We start from the raw sequence: 22,103 nt of genomic DNA, 5'->3' as shown, positions 1-22,103 counted from the left end.
CTTGTCTGCGGGGAGGAAAATCAGGGCTAGCTCGGTGGGAGGAGAAGTGATTTTGCTCTGAGCTTTGCTTGTGTATGTGAGGGGGGAAGGGAGACTTGTTGGGAACTGGCGAGGGAGAATGCCGTTTCTCCCCCCAGCGCTGTCGCTTGCAGGCTCCTGCCAGATCAGGGGTAATTAGCTTAGGAGAGTTTCACTGGCGTTTCCCCCTTGGAGCACGCTTGCTGGTGCTGCAGCCCGAGGCAGGGAGGGGTGCTCGTGTGTGCGGCTGATGTAGGATCTTGGTAGGGTCCTTCCTTTCTTTCTCCCTTCCTCTTCAGGACGGAGAGAGGAGGAAGAAAGAGTCGTTCGGAGACACTGGTGGAAATTTAAACAAACAAACAAACCAAAAATGAGCGTCAACCGCCTCCTGATCGTTCCCTTTCTGGAGGAGGAAGAGAAAGCCCCTTTGGCCAGTGCCCCGACTACTTTTTGAATTTGATGGGCGGACTGCCTTGGATATATATTCTTCCTGAAATCGTTTCACGGAATTACATCGAAAGGAACCGAATCTATCCGTTTTGTATTTTTTAAATCCTGATTTTGATTTTTTTTTAAAAAAAACCTTAATTGGAAAGCATGGAAAACGAAATATTCACACCTCTTTTGGACCTCTTCATGTCCAGTCCTCTTGTTACCTGGGTAAGCATTTATTCCCCACTAAGTGCCTGATTTTTTTAAAAAAGGATAACGTTTCTTGCTCTAGGCACTGAGATGGAGTCAATATTATGATGCTAATTTTATTGTAGGTTAAAACATTTGGACCCTTAGCTGGAGGAAATGGAACCAACTTGGAGGAATATGTTGCACTTGTGGATGGAATTTTCTTGAATGAAGTCATGCTGCAAATGTAAGTTATTTTACTCTACTAAATCTTAGTTTCTTAAGGGATTTTTAATATGCTGTTTACTTCAGTGATTGGTCTAAGAGTACATTAAATGTTATGGTCATATTTTCAGATTGCATAGGAACAGTTTAATGCATTGCCACACTTTTTATGATATGGTACTATAGCATAGTAACTGTTTGCTCTTTCTCTGAGAGAATTGTATGTCTTCATCATTCTGTGAGAAGTGGAGAAGTATGAAATGACAGAAGAAATAGACCTCTGTTGTTTGGCAAAGAGCTAAGTGCTTCATTTAGACTAACAATAGGCTTGGTCAATTTTTAGTTCCTGTATAACTCAGAAGGAGCACTTTCTATTTGGTGTTTTGAACAATGGTGCTGGTTTGTCAAAGTGCAGTTACAATCTGATCCTATCTGCATCTGTTTCCAGGAACATTCCCTGTAACTGCAGCCTTAGTTGAACTATTTTGTGTTGTAATAAATTTGAAATTATCTCAAAATAAAGATATATTAATGTTTTCAGACATGCCTTCGAAGGAATGATAGTATTGATTTTGTTTCGAATGGCATAATTTGATAGCACTCACTACAAACACTGGTTTGTCCCTGATCTGTATTCACATGGGAAAGCTAACAGAAACTGATTAATTGGTTTAAACTTGTAGGCAAGACTCTGATAGGAAATTTTAGATTTTGATCTGATAGTTTTGCATAATCTCTTGTGCTATGTTGTCACCCAAGAACCAGTGCTTGCAGTCTATGACCCAATGTGTGGAAATCATGTATGAATATCATGTGTGATATCTATGAGCAGCAAGATGTTGCTAGTAGGAAGAATTTGACATTAACTCTTCTTGCTTAAGCTCATTTGAAGGTTTCATAAAGAAGACTTTTGTATTTAGCAGTGGACATACTCCTTTCACTGACACTGGAGTGGATGCAACCCCTAGTTAGCCTCCATGGAGCAAAATTTGAAGTCTTCTTCCAGCCGAAGGAGCCTTCATCCAACATAAGTGGCTTTCCCTTCAGTGGAAGATTCAAGCCATTGGAATTAACTCAGATAATATGATTATTTAAGAGCTATGAAAAATATGTAAAGTACATTAATGAAATTGTAAAAATGTGCAGGTTTTTTCAGTGTAGATTCAGTTAAGATGTCAACCACTTTTCACTTTTTTTAATTACTGCCTTATACTTTATGTGCAGAGAGGGTTTTTTTTGCTTGTTTTGTGGTCAAGGTTGCTATGGTGATGAGCCTTGCAGGAATGATGGGCAATTAGGATGTTTCTCATTATACTTATGGATTCAGTTGCCTTTCAGAATGTGTGGGTGTGGGGGTTAGATGTTTGCTTCTATCTGATTAATGGTCTGGTCTAGAATAAGAAACTGACTGAGTGTATTGATACTGTATGCCTAGAAAACTTCTTATGGTCTTCTTTCTCTCTCTGAGATGAAGGTGCTGAAATTGCAAGAGAAGCAGCCTTAGGAGACATGAGGATGAATAAATTCCCCATCAGTAATTATTTGCAAATGTATTGTAGTTTGGCTGAAGCATTGTAAGATGTTGATTTTAATTACACAGTTTCACAGTATGATTTTATTTTCTCATCTAACAGGTTTTGTTTGACTTATATAGGATTTTTGTTGAAAAATTCCTTCCACTAAGAGCCAAGCTACGAAAGACACTTGAACAGCAAGTGAACAGACTCATGTGTATTCCTCCCTGTTCACTTGTGCTCCACTTGCACTCCACTTGATCATGTAGTGATCACGTAGAGATCAAGTGGAGTGCAAGTGAGCAGGGAGGAATACACATGAGTCTGTTCACTTGCCGTTCAAGTGTCATTTGTCACTTGTAGCTTGGCCCTATGAGATTTAGACAAAAGTAGTTTATGCATCAGCTAGTCAAAAACAGAATGGGGCTTTTGACATCAGAACATTTCAGAGTATCATCTATAAAATAACAGGCTGATCCAAACCTGTATTTCACATCAGTGTCACAGAGTCAGCAGAAATCTTTCTGAAAGGACAGTGGAGATGAGGCCATGGCTCAGTAGTTAAATATCTGCCTGACATGCAGAAGGTCCATGGTTCAATTCCTGACATCAAAGGATCAGGTAGTTGGTGATGTGCAAGACCTCTGCCTGAGACCCTGGAGAGTCACTGCCAGTCTGAATAGGCAATACTGACCTTAATGGACCAACAGTCTGATTCAGTATAAAGTAGCTTCAGATGTAGATATATATGTACTACTGTTAGCGAGTCTTCATGAATACAAGTGAAGAGGGGGCAGACTTAATTTCCAGTGGAAGTCAGTTCCAAAGCAACCAGAGGAACCACTGCAAATGTTCCACAACATCCATTGCAGTCTGGGCATCCTTAAGGGCAAGAACATATAGAAGATATTGTGGGAAGAATGGAGCTGGATGTGGGTTCATATGGGGAAAGGCAGATATGTGGGTCCCAGGCTATAAAGGGCTTTAAAAGTTAAAAAAAAAACAACCTTAAATTGAAAGTCAAAGTCAAGCCAGCATCTTGACTTACATGGATGCCCCATATATAGTGCATTACAATAATCTAGCATTTAAGTTATAGTAGCATGACCAGATCAGCTGAGTATGAGAAAAACTAATATTCAAACCAGATGTAATTGAAAAAGGCAGCCTGCCTATTCATTAGATGTCCAAAAGTACCCCTAATCTCTTCACCTAATTTTCCACAGATAAAACTTCCCCGTCCAAAGTTGATACTACAGTATTTCTACAGTTTTTCCTATATAATCGGCTTTTCTAGCCAGACCACTTCCATTTTGTGTAGCTTCAGCTGGACACCAACCTAATAAAGAGGCAGTAGCTTTTGGAGGGTTAACCAAATATAGAGCCTGGTTAATTATAATATAATACAACATTCGATTTATACACTGCCCTTCAGGACAACTTAATGCCCACTCAAGAGTGGTTTACAAAGTGTGTTATTATCCTCACAACAATCACCCTGTGAAGTGGGTGGGGCTGAGAGAGCTCTGAAAAGTTGTGACTGACTCACGGTCACCTAGCTGACTTCAAGCAGAAGAGTGGGGAATCAAACCCAGTTCTTCAGAGTCCTGCTGCTCATAACTACTGCACCAAACTAGCGTATTGAGATGCTCAATCCTAAAGCTACAGACAATCTCATTAAGAAGCCTATAATATTAAACAATATAGGAGAAAGAACAGAACACTGAGTGCTCCATGTGTCAACTCCCAACTATTTATGTTTGCTGGGGGAATTTTTGCAATGAAAATTACCAGTTTGATTTTGGCAAGTCCATCTTCCAGCCTAGTTTTTCATTGCATAGCAAGGTTGCTCTCCTTGGAGAAAGGGTAGGAATGAAACATGATAAATATAGGTGTGCCTTGTGGACTGTATTAGTAAGAACATCACTATGTGAGAAGTAAAAGCTGACATGGTGTAGGGATTACATGGTTTAGTAATTAAAGTATAGTAATTAAAGTATTGGACTAGGAACCAGGATGACCAGATTCAGATTCTCGCTGTACCACAGAAACTTGGTGGGTAACCCTGGGCCCATTGCATCTCTCGGCCTATCCTGCCTTACAAGGTGGTGATTGTGAAGATGAAGTGGAGGAGGGGAGAACTATGTGAAAAGCTGCTCTTGGTTCCTCTCAGTGAGAAAAGCAGGAAATAAATAAGACAACCTTATCATCATAATTTCTGGAGAAGTTCCTCTTCTGCAGCATTTAAATGAAAAGCACTGGAATGTTGTGTACATAAAAAGTTTAATTAATTGAACCCAAGTTCTGCACGGCGGAACTGCATTTGATAATTTGATAATACATAATTTGATAATACATAATACATCTTGGTTGCAGCCATGCATCATTGGAGATTGTGCTATCATTGTGCTAGAGCAGTAATTTGCAACTGGATTGTTTTGTCCACAGAGGAAAATCCAATTGTGAATGATTATTATAGCTCAACAACAGCATACTATTCAGTGATTTGTGTAGCCCTTCAGTGATTGAAGAGAGCTTCTCCAAATAAGTTCATAGTAACATGTGTTGTTTTGATTAGCCATGCCATTATTTTTTCCGTATTTAGATTAGATCATGGATGGAAGCTAGTCTTGAGAGTTTCTATGTCAAGTGAAGATTGCGAGGGAATTTAGAAGTCCTGTGCAGATTCTTACTTCGCTACCATGAATAGACTTCCGGTAGTAAATAGTATTATCTTTCTCTGAAATTCAGAAGCCTTCCAGCTTAGTGATCAAAGCCATTTCAATATAATAAGTCTCCAAGTAGCGTTATCAGGATTTGAAAGATGGAACTCTGTGTGCTGTGTTGTTGACCTCCTGTCTGTAGTTAGCAGTCCTCAAGAACCATTCACTTAACAAATCAGCTGTGTTAAAGCACAAACTAGTCTCCATCCTTGTTTGTTCTGTCTACCACCCATGGATGAGGGGTCTTGGCTGGATTCAGTATAAAGTTAAAATCTGGAAGTTAGAAGTAACCATATGGTAGTGATGGTACCATAAAATGGTGGTGGTAGTAGTAGTACTTGGACACATAGTGTAGCTTCCTGGGTTTAAATGTTTCCAGTTCCTAGATAAGTGCAGCGTGTGAAGTCACAGTTAAATATAGTTAAATATTTAAATATAGTTAAATATAGGATGCCTTTTGGAAGGTATCTAATGTGAGCTTTCTAGGTGTGTAAAATTGCCTTAGCTTTCATTACTGAAAATAGTATAACATTTATAAAAATAACAATCTTTATAATTGTGCAGTATTTGCTTTACTTTATAAAGCCAAAGAACACTGAAAGCTTGAGGCAAAGCCCTTTTTTGTCTAACCATAAGACGGACATAGGACTGTCGTCACTATGGAGGCCATTATTTGGCCATTTTCTCTCCCACTTGCTTAAAGGCTGAGGGCAGAGGTACTTGCCATAGGCAGGGAAATGGCAAGCTTAGTTTCTATACAACTCAAGCATTTGTCTTCTGCTAGTTTATTTTGAAAGAGCAGGGGAAAGATTTAGAGAGTTCCTGGTTGCCTGCATTCCCAGCAGTAAGACATGGGGGTTGATCTTTAAAATGTCTTGGGTCCACTAAGCAAGAACGTGGCCAAATACTCCCCTGTGCCCTGTTCTCACACACTGCCCTCCCGTCTTTTTGTTCCAGTATAAAAATTGAGATGGGCTTGCCTGCAGTTATTAAGCCAGGAGTACTGGTTCAAAGGATGGGTTTGTCACAGTTATTTCAGACTAGAGACTTAGATGGAGATGCTGTTAGACAATGGGTAACAGTGTGGTGCAGTGGATAGAGTTTCAGACTACAGCAGAGAAAATCCAGGTTCAGATCCCTCAAGCAGCTTGCTGGGACATCTTGGGCCAGCTGATCTTTCACTCTGCCTCACCTGCCTCACTCAAGAGAAATGTCATTAATCTTTCTGCAGAAGCACAGCATTAAGTAACATGTTTATACTTGAGTGTCATAGGGAAATAACTTTGACACCAAACCTAGACCTTTCTATGTTAGACCTTTCTAACATAGAGTCAATAATAAACTCAGTAACCCAGAGATTTTGCTGCTTCCCCCTAGTGCAAATGTAATCTTACTAATTATAAAACAGACCATAGCTTTTGATTTAAAAATTTCTGTCAGAGTAACCAACATCTGCTTGGTGCTGGTGGCTTGCTTTTATTGCATAGTACAGAAAACTAATAGGTTTCAGCTGTCCTTTTGGCTGTGATTATTAACCCTTTTTATGCTAGACTGGTTACAAATTTTTAATACAGTCATTCTAACTCTTTTGGCATAGGTATATTGTTAGTTTGAGAATCCAGTCTCCTTATTCTCAGAGTTTTAGTTTTAGTAAGCTTTAGAATGGATTCTTCTAGCATGGATGCCTTCTTGATTTGCAGAGGAGGACTACTTAACAATAGATATATGAATGGCTAAAATGGTTAGAGTCTTGAAGATTGCAAAGATGAAACTTTGGCTACAATCCAAAAACAATGTACTTTAAAACTGTGAAAAATAAGGCTAAAGATCTTCCTAGATTGTTTGATGTCTTCTGTATGGCCTATGACACTCATATAGCACTACATACAAAATTACTGAACAATTCAGGGCTAGGAAGTAGACATGGGCACGAATTAAAATATGAATAAAATTTTGTGACGAATCAGGCTGATTTGTGTATCACAAAAACGCATTTCAGGGGGCTGTTTTTTTCATGAAATCCACGAATATTGGGGCTGATTCATTTGATTCATGAATTCTTCGTGATGCCAGACAGGCTGGTGCCAATCCATTTATTCCCTAAGCAACATAGGCCCGGAATGTCTGCAGACCGTTTGTTGCCATGGAAACCCCAATCTTAGCCCACATAACCTTGATAGGCATCTCTTTGCCAACCTGAGAACTGAGCAATGCGGGTCTGCGCAAGTTTACCTGGGAACTGTAGTCGGAGACTCCTTTTCCTCTCTGTTTCCCTTCTCCATTTTTAAGAATGGGATGGTGGAGTAGCAGCAGCAGCAGTCTCCGCAGCAGCTTCTGCTGCTGCTCACCAGCTTCAGGAACCCTTCCCTGACTCTCTACCTCCCATCCTCCTGCTGCTCTGACATGCCTTCCCACCCACCCCCACCCTCAGGCTCCCTGGAGTGGATCCTGAGCGGATCCACTCTGCTCAGCTTGTTCTTCGAGAACTTGAAGGTGGGGGGAGGGCATGTCAGAGCAGCAGGAGGATGGGAGGAAGGGAAGGAAAAGTCAGCAAAGAGAACCTGAAGAGAGGAAAACCCAAGCAGATCCGCTCCGCTTTTCTCCCAGCAGCGGCAGAAAGCAGGAGGCCAGGAGGATGGGAGGGAAAAGTCAACAAAGAGAGCCTGAAGAGAGCTACTTGGAGGGTGGCTAGAGGAGAGCCTGCTGAAGTCTCCCTGCGAGTTTGGCATCTCTGGGTATGAAGGGGGCTGTTGTAGGGCCCTGGGATCTGATGAATCATGAACCTAATGAATCATTTTGCGAAATGGGACAATTTTGTGAAAGTTCGTGTTTCGTGGAATGCAGTGAACCACAAAACTCAGGGTTCAGGTTTTTCCCATTTCATGCCCACCTGTGCTAGGAAGCAAGAGGAAGGCAAAGGGACTGACTTGCCAGAGACTACAACTGCATTCTTCCCCATCAGTTTCTCAACCATTTAATTTATCTGTGCATTTTCCTAGGATAGTGAACTTGGCAGTTAACATTTGCAGCCAAGGGAGAAGAGTGTAAATGGACATTGGCCAGTGGTAACGAAGGCTTGAAAGACTGCCATGTGTGGAGAAGAGCTATTCTGGATGTGAAAGAGAAACATGTAGGGAAAGGGCTCAGATAGTAGGCAGAGTGCTCTGGCATTTGGGGTATCTGCCAGATATGTGGACACAAAATTTGCTTTTAACCTTCCTCTTTAGTCAGCAGAATTGAGCTAACAGGGAAAAACAAACATATTATCTGCTTTCCTCTACCCAGTGCTCTTAGGACAGAAAGGATGGCTGAGGAGTTGGAAAAGTGCCTTCTGTTGATGAATCATTGCATTCAACCCTTGGAGGCTGCCACAAACAGATTAATAGCCAAACTAGACGTGATCGAGTCAGTTCTATGTGTTTAGAGCCAGTTTAGTGTAGTGGTTAAGAGCGTGGGACTCTAATCTGGAGAGCTGGGTTTGATTCCCCACTCCTCCACTTGAAGCCAGCTGGGTGACCTTGGGCTAGTCACAGCTCTCTGGAGCTCTCAGCCCCACCCACCTCACAGGGTGTTTGGGGATAATAATAACATACTTTGTAAACCACTCTGAGTGGGCATTAAGTTGTCCTGAAGGGCGGTATATAAATCGAATGTTGTTGTTGTTTAAATATTTAATTGGCCCTAATTGTGAAGACAGAGTGGGTGAGAGCTCTGACTTTAACAACAAAAGGGGTAATGTTTGTGAGTGTTGACTCTTTCTTGCTCAAATCGCTATTTCTCCACAGTTGTCCTCTCCATGTTTATTGAATGTCCCAGCCACTGATAGTATTGATTTACACTGTGTAATCTGCCTTGAGTCCTGGTGAGAAAGGAGATCTGTTAACATTAATAAAATAGTAAAAAGTATTTTTCACTCAGCCAGTGTAACTTCTGGTATCTGTACTTGACTGAGGAGAAATTTCCCAGGAGTGAAGCTGCAAGAAGGTAAACTACATGTGGGAAGTAGGGTGTGCAAATCCACCAATGCAATCCCTTTGCTGCTAAAATCCCTCCTCCCCATAATTAGGAAAGTTCCATACTAAAACACATAGAACTGTTGCTGCTGCATCTGATTTATTGTATCCAGAGGAAAATATTTGACACTAAAAAGTGGTTAAAATCATACTGGCTTAATGGTTTCTAGGAGAAGGGTGAATTATTTGAATTAGTTGACTTAACTTCAAATATCAATTTTTTTTTTTAGGAAGATGTGTTTAAAACTTCAATAAATAAAATCTTGCCTTTGTACACAGAAAATTATTTCATACAAGTATATCTGTTGCTATGAGGTGGTATATGAATATTTAAAATATAGTTATGGAAAGCAGAAAAATGCATATTTTGCATAAAAATTACTTTGAAAATACCCAAATTCATCTGGGGGCTATTTATGTTATCTGAAAATGTTAGTGAGCCACTGTCTGCTTGGCAGTGATTTGCTGCTGGAATGGCTGACAGAACACATGTTTATTTTGTTTTAGCATACTGAATAATATAAGTTTGTATATTATAGAAGAAGCACATGTAATAGTCAAACTGAAAGGGAACAATAGCAAAGCTGTTCTTGTATTTGGGGCTGCTCTGAGGAAACAGCTGTTTCAAGTAATGTAAAATGCTTCCTGGAGTTAAATTTCTGTCTTGTGTTTCAAACATGTGCCTTTCCTGCTTTCATCTTAGACATTTTTGGTACTGGTATATCTAAGATCATGTTTATTTTGTTTGCTCATAAGGTAACTTTAGCATCCAGTGCTTTTAAGTCCTTGGATTTTTCATCCATATATTATCTTCCTATTTTGCAGTGATATCTCCAGAGTGGGAAGTATCTTGCAGGGTTCCACAGGGCTGCAAGTCCCCCCCCCCCATATTATTCAACCTCTATGTAAATCCTTTAGGAGAACTCATTCTTAGCTATGGAATTACTTGCCATCAATATGCAGATGACATCCAGCTCTGTATCTTGCTATCTGAATCACTGTGGGATGCAGCAGAAATCTTGGATCGCTGCCTGACAACTGTGGTCATGTGATTGAAAACAAACAAATAGAAACTGAACCCAAACAAAACGGAAGTGAACCCAGACAAGACGGAAGTGATGCTGGTTGGGAAGGCAGACATTGTACTCCATACTTCCAATGGAGTTTAAGCATTGCAGACTCAATTAAAAGCCTAGGGGTTATATTGGATCCAGCACACAATTGCTAGAAAAGCAAGTTAAGGAAGATGCAAAAACTTCGTTGAGCATGAAAGATGGCCCTTACCTTGACGTAGCTGATCTGGCCACCTGAATGCACTCTACATAGGTCTTCCCTCTAAATTAACTTGGAGACTCCAGTTGGTGCTCAACACTGAAGCTCAGCTATTATCAGGATTTAGGAAGACCATGAATATTGTTCCCATTCTGCAGACACTCCATTGGCTGCCCATCAGTTACGGAGCTGAATTCAAGATATTGGCTATCACATGCAAAGTTCTTCATGGAGTTGGTCTGGCATATCTATGGACAGCCTGTCAGGCTATGGATGACAAGCTATGGCAGAAAGATCCCTGTACCATTGTAGCAAGAAATCCAGGCTCTTGCTTAATGGCTTTATTTATAAATCAGATCATTTCCACAGATGTGTCCATAGAATTACTCAGAAGCAAGGTAAGCATCTAAGCAGTAAGAACAGGTTGACAGGAATAGTGACCTGTGGGAAAATCCTTCCTCTTAACGCACACATTTGCTCCTTCCCCCTCCCAACACTAAAACAGGACCTTTGGAGCGAACTTGTTCTGAGAATGTCTCACATATTTGTACTATCAAGTCTAGACACTGAGAAAGCAAAAGATCAAAGTTGAAGCATAGCCGTGCATGGGAGTGAGCAGTATACAAGGTCAGAAGCACTGAAAGTTTCTACAGCCCGTTAGATAAGGCACCTGGAGCTACAATAAATCTGTGAAAGGAAACAGTTATGGCATTGGCAATATGACATCAAGTTATAGCATGAAACATTGGTTCAGAAACAATAGGTCAGCATTAAGTATGCCATGGATAGGGCACAGACATGACATTCTGCCCCCCCAAAGATGCCCCCCCCTTCTCAAGGGCCAGGTTTGTCAGGATAACGTTTGTGGAAGTTTGAAACAAGTCCAGGTGCATTCATATGGGATTGTTCTACCCATTCTTTGTAAGATTCATCAAAGTATTTCCATCTGACCAGGTAGAAAAGTTTGTTGTGCTTTACATTAGAATCCAGGATTTCTTCTACTTCATAATGAATTTGTCCATCTATCAGCATTGGGTGTAGGGGCCCACGTTCTGGATTCCATTGGTCAGGTGGGGGAGCCTTTTTCAGCAAGCTGAAGTGGAATACTGGATGGATTCGATTCAAGTTCTTGGGGAGCTCAATTTCTACAGTTACTTCGTTAATTAATTTCTTTATAGCAAAAGGTCCTAGATGTCTCCACCCCAATTTTTTGCTAGGTTGCTCCCCTTTAATATTTTTGGTGGAAATATACACAAAGTCTCTTGGTTGTACTGTCCATTGTTCAGAGCGCTTCTTGTCTGCAAATTTCTTATAGTCCTCTTTAGCTTTTTCCAAAGTCTTTTGTATGATTTTCCATTGGGAAGTTAAATTAGTCCATCATTCTCCCAGATCTCCTGGTTGTTGGGACCCAGGGGTTATAGCAAAAGGCAAGGCGTTTCCTTCATAACCATATACTATTTTAAAAGGAGTAGCTCCAGTAGAGCTGCGTATTGAGTTGTTATATGTATATTCGGCAAAATCAAGAAAATCAATCATCTTGTTGATAGTTAATGTGGCATCTTAGAAATTGTTCCAGCACTCGATTTGTGCGTTCTGATTGCCCGTCGCTCTCGGGATGATAAGCGGAGCTAATTCCTTGTTCAATCCCAGCAAGTTTGAGAAACTCCTGCCAGAAGTTGGCAACGAACTGTGGGCCCCTGTCGGAGATCACCTTATTAGGCTGGCTAGTTTCTTGGCTGTAGGGATCATAGTACATGGAATAAAATGAGCCTGTTTTGAAAACAAATCCACTACTACTAAAATGACTGTATGTCCTTTCGAGGCGGGAAGATCTGTGATAAGGTCCATTGAAATCACAGCCCACAGTCTAGGAGGGGTTTCTAAGGGTTGCAATAGTCCACGGGTTTTCCCCCTCCTAGATTTACCCATTATACACACTTGGCATGAGGATACATATTGAGAAACATCTTTTCTCCCTCTGAGGCGGAGGACATCTTGGGTGTTTCCCACCGTCCAATAGGAGAGGCAGGAAGTTAAACTTTCTTCCTCATCATTTGGTGTGTGGGACCACCCTCTCTCCTCAGTTCTTTTCCTGCCTCAGGGGAGAGCAGTGTTCTTTAGGATAGCTTAGCTACCCTGTTCATTCTATTCTTCTGTTTTTTCTTCGTGACCCAGTGTCTTCGTCTCCTTGTCCATACCTTCCCTTTGTCTGTCCTCTCCTGTCTTTCCTCTCCAGTCTTGTCTATAAAAAAAAATAGAGAGAGAGAGAGAGAGGCTTCCTCAGAAGTCTAGGAAGAATGGAGGGACAAGCGTGTGAGTCTTCCGACTCTGAAGACTCCTTCCTAGCAAGGGCTGAGGGCTGTTCCCCGGAGGCCGTCTTCCCGACGGCGGGAACATGCCCGGCCGGGTCCGACTCACCTCAGAGGCTTGCTCGGCCCCCCGGCAGAAGAGTGCCTGAGAAGGGGAAACAGCCCGCCAAAAAACGGCCCCGTCGCAGACGGTACTGGGAGCAGCCGCACAGCAACACGAAGACCAAGGAACGAGTGCAGCTGCTAGGAGCCCAGTTTCAGCGGGAAGAGCCGCAGCGGCTGCTTTCCTGCCAAACCGCGACGCCGCGGTTGCCAACCTCCCGACTGGAGAGACGCAGTTTCCTTCATCCATCCAGACACAGGGCTCCGTTTCTGGCACTCTGGAGGGACATGTAAGTGATTACCCCCCCAATCTTTCCCCGGAGATTTTGGCAGCAATCAGATGGTCCCTAAGGAAAGAGCTTTGGTCCATCTGCCAAGCCGGGAACCTGGGTCCCTCCCCCGCTATCCCAGCCACAACCCCAGGCACCGCCCAGGTACTGGATGATCGACCCACAGCCTGGCCAACCAAGGCGGCCAAAAAGCAGCAGGGTAAAACGCCTGTCTGGGTTGAGGGGGACTCCTCAGGTGACGAGGACTCTGAAGAGGGGGATTTTCTCTCAGAAGAGGAACATGAGCTAGCCTCGGCGTACTTCGGCTATCAACCCTTTAGATCACATCACACATTGCCTAGAAACAGACAGGATCAAAGGCGCAACTGGACGCTTCCCCGGACCCAAGCACGCAGGGGTCCTTTTCATTCCAAATTCAACAAACAGCAGGGACACCGTGGTGGCAGGCAGGACTCCGAGGACAAAGGGCAGAGACCCTGACTCGCACGGCGCTCCGGTGGGGGGACGACTGCTCAGGTTCCAACAAGCCTGGGTAGAGTCCAAGACGGATGCCTGGGCATTAGAGATTGTCTCCAAAGGCTATGCGATAGAATTTGCTACCTTTCCTCCGGAGCGATTCCTCCTTTCACCGCTCAAGAAAGACCCTCACAAGAGGAACAGCACAGTTCGGGCCATGCAACACCTACTCAACATAGGAGCCGTCGAACCTGTCCCCGAGGAGGAAAGGGGGCAGGGAGTTTATTCAATCTTCTTTACGGTACCCAAAAGAAATGGCGACTGGAGGTCCATTCTGGATCTCAAGTACGTGAACAAGTTCATCAAGTTGAAAAAGTTCCGCATGGAAACTCTTTGGTCCATTGCAGAAGCACTTCAACAAGACGAATTTCTAACATCAATAGATCTGACGGAGGCTTACCTTCACGTACCGATTGCCCCAGCTCATCGGAGATTCCTAAGATTCTTTATACAAGACACTCACCTTCAGTTCAGGGCGATGCCCTTCGGGCTGGCAACGGCCCCCAGGGTATTTACCAAGCTGTTGGTGACACCTATAGTCTGGCTCCGGGAGAGGGGCTACCAACTGCATCCGTACCTGGACGACATTCTAATAAGATCTCACTCACGAGAAGCCTCAGTCAGGGAAACAACGTTCGTCATTCAAGCTTTGGAGAGGCACGGCTTCCTAATCAACAGAGCCAAATGCTCTCTACAGCCGTCACAACGACTAGAGCACCTGGGACGTATACTCGACACCAAGGAGGGCTCTCTGTTCCTTCCGAAGGAGAAGCGGACAAAGCTCATCCGTCTAGCTTCAGATGTAATCAGACAACAATCATCATCGCTCATGGACCTATCCAAATTAATGGGGCTGCTGGTAGCACACTCGGAAGCCATCTACTGGGGCCGGTATCATCTCCGGCCCCTGCAATCAGCGCTCCGACCTTTCCAATTACAAATAGCACACAAATCCAATCTCAAAATACAGCTCCCTCTGCTGGTCAGGGAGAGCATGCGATGGTGGACCATAGAGAGCAACCTACGCCAGGGCAAGAGTTTCCTGTCTCCTCGATTTGTCCAGATCTTCACGGACGCGAGCCTGCTAGGTTGGGGAGCGACGCTGGAGGGGCATCCAGCCCAGGGGGAATGGTCCGACTCAGAATGGAAACTTCCAATCAACGTACTGGAGATGAGGGCGATCCTTCTAGCCTTGAAGTACTTCAGAGACCGGATAGCCAACAGCCATGTCCTGATACGGATGGACAACATTTCCACGAAGGCGTATATCAACAAACAAGGAGGAACCAAGTCCTCACGTCTACAACGAGAGGCCAACAAGATCATCGGCTGGGCAGAACTCAACCTACGGTCACTACAGGCAGAACACATCAGGGGAGTCCTCAACGTCCAAGCAGATTGGCTGAGCAGAGAAGCTCTCCAGCCGGGGGAGTGGGCCCTGAAGAGAGAGGTCTTCCTACTGGTATCGGAATACTTTGGCCAGCCAAAGGTGGATCTGTTCGTCTCCCATCTGAACAACCAATTACCGAGATTTCTGTCCCGGTACTATCATCCTCGAGCAGAGGGGACGGACGCACTCCACTCTCAGTGGCCAACAGGTCTCCTGTACGCTTTTCCACCACTACCAATGATCCCGAAGATCCTGAGAAAGTTGAGGGAGCAACGAGCGACAATAATTTTGATCGCACCCTGGTGGCCAAGAAGGCCGTGGTTTGCCACTCTACATCGTATGTCCGTAGCACCTCCTCTCAAACTCCCAATTCATCCGGATTTGCTCCAGCAGGGACCCATATGGCACCCCAAGCCGGCGTGGTGGTCTCTGACCGGCTGGAAATTGAGCGGAGACACTTCCTGCTAGAAGGCTACCCTGCAGAGATAATAACTACTCTATTGGCATCTAGAAAGAGATCTACTATTAGAATCTATAACTCGGCATGGAAAGCCTTTACCCGCTGGTGTCGACGCAAGAAATTTGACCCTACTCAGCCTTCCAAAACTACGGTGTTGGGGTTTCTACAGGAAGGGCTAGATAGGGGACTGCGTCTCGCTACACTGAAGAAGCAGGTCGCTGCCATAGGTACCGTACTACCGACGTTAGAAGGAACTCCACTGGCCTCACATCCTCACGTTCAAAGATTTCTCAGAGGGGCTACTCTGCTGAACCCACCAACAGTGCACAGGTTCCCGACTTGGCGCCTGAACGTGGTGTTGTCGGCTCTCACGAGACCTCCATTTGAACCCATTAGAGACATTACGTTGCGATGGCTAAAGCTGAAAACCATCTTCCTTGTGGCCATTACTTCGGCGCGCCGTATCTCAGAGATGGGCGCCCTATTAATCCGGCCGGAACTGTGTATTTTTCATAAGGACAAGGTGGTCCTCCAAACGGATCCTACCTTCGTACCCAAGGCATACTCGAGATTCCACAGATCTCAGGAGATTAATCTCCCATCCTTCTGTCCGAATCCCACACATACAAAGGAGAGGGAATGGCATAACCTGGACGTGAGACGGGCTCTCAAGGTGTACATAATCAGGACTGAGTCGATACGCCAATCCGACTCTCTTTTCATTAACATCTCACGTCCTAAGATGGGCCACCGCATGTCATCTGCCGCTATTGCCTACAGTATAAAGTCCTGCATTCAGGAGGCTTATAAAGCCATGAAGATGGAAGTGCCGTTGGGGATCACGGCACATTCGGCAAGAAGCGCAGCTACTAACGCAGCTCTCAGGAAAAATGCTTCATTAGAGGACATATGCAAGGCCGCCACGTGGTCTTTGTCTTCTACCTTCATCAAACATTACCACCTGCACACGTATGCTTCGGCAGATGCAGCCTTCGGCCGTAGAGTACTTCGACACATAGTGGAGGAAGAAGGATCCATCCCGCCCAGGACATAGGGAACTGCTTTGGGAGCACCCAAGATGTCCTCCGCCTCAGAGGGAGAACGGCCCCTTGGATACTCACCGAGAAGGGTCCTTCTCCTCTGAGGAAAGGAGGACATCTTGCCCTCCCAGGATCCTCGTACGCTCTGTGTCAGTACCGTGTTTCGTACTCTATATGTTCTTCTACAGTTCAGTGGTGTTAAACACTGTTGTGTCCTTCTTGTTTGACTAGTTCCGACTATTGATGTCGTTAGTTGATGGTGTTCTTTTACCTTTTCGTTAATTGTGTTCTTCTCTTCATCTTAAGAGTGAAAGTTTGTTACGACAGTTTAGGAATTGAGAGAAGGAATACTGCTGAGGGGAATCACCCGAACTGAGGAGAGAGGGTGGTCCCACACACCAAAGGAAGAGGAAGAAAGTTTAACTTCCTGCCTCCCCGATTGGACGGTGGGAAACACTCAAGATGTCCTCCTTTCCTCAGAGGAGAAGGATCCTTCTCGGTGAGTATCCAAGGGGCCGTTCTCATTGCTGGCCACCAAAACTGTCTTTGTACTAAGTGTAGGGTTTTAAGATACCCAAAATGTCCAGCTGTTTTGACATCATGACATTGTTGTAAAATTTCTTTCCTTAAACTGGCTGAGATGTATAGTTTGCCCATTCTGTACCAGTGGCCATCTCCCTCCTGTTTTCAGTTTGGATTTAGGCACATTCCCCCCTCCCTTTCTGTTTCAATTTTTATTCTCTCTCCCCATTCTGAGAGATCAGATTTCGTGCTGCTTTGTGTTTTCGTAGCTTGGCTGCATGTTGTCACCGCAACTCCCAGTTGAGCTGGTGAGAAGACTGTATCAATGATCTCCTCCTTCTGGCTGTCATGTTGAGGCATGTGTGAAAGTGCGTCCGCTAGGAAATTTGATCAGCCAGGGAGGTACTTCAACATGAAGTTGAATTTGGAAAAGAATTCTGCCCACCTTAACTGTTTGGCGTTCAGTCTACGGGGGAGTGCGTAACGCTTCTAAGTTTTTGTGATCAGTCCATACTTTAAAAGATATTTTAGCCCCTTCTAACCAGTGTTGCCAGGTGGTAAGTGCAAATTTCACCGCAAAAGCTTCTTTCTCCCATATGCTCCAATTGCGTTCAGTTTCAGGTAATTTTTTGGAAATATATGCACAGGGATACAATTTGTCGCACACAGGGCTGGGCACAGCAGGCAGGAGGCTCACTGGTACGGCAGGGCTGAACAGAGCAGGCAGAAGTTCAGTATTACAAGACAGCAAAACCAGGGTCCAGGAGTCAGGCCAGGTGTCAGGGTCAGGCTATCAGTCAGAGAGAGAGGGGCAGGCAGAAGAGTAGTCAGTAAGCAGGCCAAGGTCAAAGTCCAAGCAAGCAGTAGAACAGGGTACACGAACGTCCAGGTAGCAGGGAGTGGCGAGCTGAGTTGCTTCCACACTTGGTTTCCTCAGCGTCTTCCTTTATTGCTGTCCTAATGAGGGACAGCTGTTGCCTCTCCCTCGAACAGCTCAGCCCGGCGTTGTGCTTGCAGATGGCCACTCCTACACCTCTCCAGAAGCGCTGCCTTATCTCTAAGTTTCCTCCTTTCAGCTGGCCCCAGAGGCTCAGATTTCGCTCTTGCCCTGGGGGAGTCTTTGTCTCTTACAGCCTCTGTGGAGGTTTCTGGCTGTTCCTCGTCCCTGACAGTCTCTGCAGAAGCTCCAGGCTGTTCTTGCTGAAGTCCCTCTGGAGCAGCAGCAGTGGTTTCTGACTGCTCCTCCTCTCCAATAACTTCTGCAGGGGCTTCCGATTCTAGAGGAGATCCTGCTGGCCCTTCCTGCTCATCTTCTGAGGAGGACTCTGAGGCACTAGGTAAGGTGGCCAGTCGGGGCTGGGGCTGACTCATGACACAATTTCCCCTCCTTATTCAGTTGTAGGAGGAGCCCTCCCCTACTGTGGTGTCACTAGCATCAACCTGGACCACAAATTTCTGGTTCTCATCTGGGTGCTGTAGAGTTGGTTCTGAGACAAACAGCTTTTTCAGCTTTTCAAAAGCTTCCTGGCATTCCCCAGTCCGATTTAATTTAGCACCAGGTTTTTCCCCTTGCGTTCCCTTCCCCTTGGTTTTTAGCAAGTCTGTTGGGGGAGAGTGATTTGAGCAGTTCTTTATGAAGGGTCGGTAAAAGTTAGCGAACCCTAGAAACGACTGCAATTGCCTTCTCGTTTTGAGGGGTTCCCACCCCACTACAGCTTGGACTTTTGCCGGGTCTGTTTTAAGTCCTTGATGTGAGACCTGGTATCCCAAAAAATCCAGTTCCTCCTTGTGGAACTCGCATTTGGACAGTTTCACTGATAGTTTGTGCTTTTTTAAAGTGGTCAGCACCTTTCTGACCAATTGAATTAATTCAGTAGCACAGTCTGTGCCTCTATGATCAGCGTCTTTATTTTTATCAAACACTTGTTTTAATTCATGATATTCGGGGGGAATGGCTTTTTCCTCCTCCGCGGTCAATAACACAGTTTCTAATGGGGAGGGTGCCTCCCGTCCCCACACTTTAGTCCATGCATGTTTTGCACAACAATCTCCTTTGAAAATTACCATTCTAGTGGACCATTTGATGTATGGGTCATGGCCCCACAGCCCTTGACTTCCCAGTACCAAGGGGTATTTGGCTACATCACTGACTACATATGTTCTATTTTCCCAATGATTCCCCGTGCCCATCGGGGTAGACTAAGTTCTATTGGGTGCGGGAGTCATGCTAGACCCATCAATTTGCTCAAATACTATAGGGTCTTTGAGTTTTATTACTTCTAGTCCTAGTCCTGTGACCAGGGCTGGTGATATTAAGTCCCAAGTACATCCAGAATCTATTAATGTTTGCACCTGCACATTGGTTCCCTTTTTTGGATTCAGTAACATCACGGGCATAAACAGTATGGCCCCTCTTTCTCTCACCTCTAGTGGTTTGGGCTCTTTAGGGACCTGGCGTCGGGACCTTTTTAAGCAGGTCTGTCTCATTTCCCGACGGTGGGGTAAAATCCTCCTCTGCTTCTTTTTGTATGGGTTCCTCGTTGTTTCCATCAGCATCCAAACCGGTCTCTGGCCTCCCACGCTTTGGAGGCAATCTCCGAAGGTTTAGTGGGCCTGCGGGTTGCGGTGTGCCTTGGCCTCTTCCCCCCTGTGCCGGCCTTACGGGGCATTGTGCTGCAAAATGTCCAACACCCCCACATTTTAAACATAATCCTTGTCTCCATCATAATTCTCTCCCAGTTCCTGGGATGGGGGGGGGGTGTCTTGGCACTAGTGGGGTATGTCCCCTGTCTGTGGTGGTTGGCCTCCTTGGCCCCACATGTTGTTGCATCCGTACGAGTGTCCCCACTTGGCTTCTGTTTTCGACCTTGCATGCTAATTGGATCCACCCTAACAGAGTCTGTGGGTTGTCCTACATTAATGCTCTATTTAGCAGGTCAGCATTCAATCCGTTTCGGAAAAGTTCAATTTTAACTCCTTCATGATAGCCCCGAACTTTGGTGGCTAATTGCCTGAATTTGGCAGCATATTCTCTTACGGCCCTGGACCCCTATCTTATGGTTCTGAGTCTTGTTCAAGCCCTTTCCCCTTCTAGCGGGTCTTCAAATTAGGCTCTTAACACATACACGAAATCATTTAAATCATACAGTTCGGGTGCTCCCATGTCATGCCAGGTTACATACTACTCGGCTGTTGGGCCCCCTAGTCGTGATCTTAAATGGCTCACCTGACTGTGCTCTGTAGGAAACAAATGTTCCCAATCTTGGAAAAATTCCATGGCTTGTACTATAAAAAATCCCAAGTCTCTGGGTTTTCCATCAAACTTGGCTTCTAATTTGAACCATCCTTGCGGCACTCCTGCTTTTGGAGCTCCTACTCCCTGATGCCCTGCTGGGTGCTAGATTGGGACCGCTCTGGGGTGGCTGAACGTGTCCCTGTGCCATGAAGGGTATTTGATGTACTCCATTTGCTCCATAAACCATAGGAGCGGCTCGAGGCACCACTCTGTACTGTGGTTGAAAGGGTTGAACTCCCGATACTCTTTGAGGGGGGTATACTGTGGGACCTCCCGGTTGCAGATGACCCATTTGTACTCTTGTCCCCATTGGGATGACGATAGGAGTCCCCTGTGGTTGGCCGGTTTGGGGTCCCTACGGCGACAACTGACGCCTCTGTGATTGATATAGCAGGTGGGACCCTCATTGGCTATGTCCCCCCTTGCTGGGGCCCCACTTCCTCTTGGGGTGGTAAAATGGGAACTGTCATTACTGTTAGGGGAGCTTGAACTTGTAGGTTCCTTGACACTCATCCCCATTGTGGCAATTGGTGCCCCTGCGCCACTCACGACCGGAGGAACGATCAAAGGCTGTGCTCTCACATATGGACCCATTCCCGCTCCCCGGGATGATATGTTAAAGGCAGTCACTATGGTGGGAGGCGGAACGGATCTCTCTCTTCTCATTCTCCTGATTGGAAACTGTGTAGTCGGGAGAATTACTTGAGCTCCCAGGAACTGTTCAGGAGTTACTAAAAACGGCCTTCCCCTTTCCAAGGGCGTTGATCCCCCGCCTGCATTTATTGGTCCCTGGCAATCTTTGGAGCTTTCCCTCGTTCCTCTGGTAGCGGCTGCTGCAGGGGAACCGTTGGCTCTGACTACCGGCGTCCCTAACGCGGTCCTCCAGCCGCACCCACCAGCAAGATCTTCATCGCTCGCACTCTTTGGATGTTTCGTTCCCATTCTTGCTGTATCCCCATTGCTTGGTCCTGTTCTTCCAAGGATTGATAGTTCTCCGACTCATATGATGCTCGCAGAACTTGTGTGCGGCCCAGTGGAGGGTACAATGTAAAGAAACTTGGTGTGGGTCTCTCCTCTGACCCTATTGGCTGTGGCATCTGGCCCCCATTTAGGTTTACTGGCCCAGCCGTAGCTCCTAATTCATCTGTATCCTTAGTGTCAGCTCCATTTCTGACGGTAAGATCCAACAGGTCTTGCCTGTTGCCAGGAGGTAATCCAGGGCCCTCTTGTATTTGTACACCCACCAGCACTGATTGTGCTGTCATCTCCTGTGGCACGGGTAGCTGTGGCGTCTGGCCCCTGGTTACTCGGCCCCACCGCGGCTCTCAGTTCACATGCATCCAAGGGGTCTGTCCCATCCCCCGGTCCTTGTAGCTCTTCCACCATATCCTGCATCATCCTCCACTCGAGGGTTTCCGCTCGTCCATAGCTCCTTGTTGCAGGTATGAACACCCCCGTATTCCTGGGAGCTCTCCCCCATCTGTCACTGGATGGTTTTGCCTCCCTCAGGTCAGCGATGTACTCCTCCATTTCTAGGGAGCAATGAAAATATGTTGTCCTTCCATGACGTAGAATTCTTTCTTCTGCAGTTATGGATCTGCGAGGGGCCCTCTCACGGGTGGGTGGTAAGTTCCACTGATAGTAGGTCGACCCGTCTTTGGGGATCACTCCTAGTTCAGGATACATCGGGAGGGTTCCTGCGGCACTAAGTCCCCTCATCGTAGATATATTAGAGTCCATTAGGTAGTCCAGTCTTGGTTGAGTCACAGGCATCAGCTGTCTAGAAAGTCCTT

The 22,103-nt window shown here is 45.4% G+C and overlaps 1 protein-coding gene across 2 annotated transcripts in view; it reads left to right on the top strand.

Annotated features, from left to right (window-relative positions):
- The first annotated feature begins 595 nt into the window (after nt 1–595).
- Nucleotides 596–22,103, top strand: part of CCDC88A (coiled-coil domain containing 88A) — a 241,170-nt gene continuing 219,662 nt past the window's right edge. For both annotated transcript variants that reach the window (XM_054986666.1, XM_054986660.1), the window contains exons 1-2: nt 596–678; nt 786–886. In XM_054986666.1, coding sequence (XP_054842641.1) covers nt 616–678; nt 786–886 — 164 coding nt within the window. In that variant the 5' untranslated portion in view covers nt 596–615. The remainder of the gene's footprint in view (nt 679–785; nt 887–22,103) is intronic.

Source organism: Eublepharis macularius, chromosome 1 (genome assembly GCF_028583425.1).
Source record: "Eublepharis macularius isolate TG4126 chromosome 1, MPM_Emac_v1.0, whole genome shotgun sequence".
Lineage (NCBI taxonomy): Eukaryota > Metazoa > Chordata > Lepidosauria > Squamata > Eublepharidae > Eublepharis > Eublepharis macularius.
This window is presented reverse-complemented; position numbering and strand designations above follow the sequence as displayed.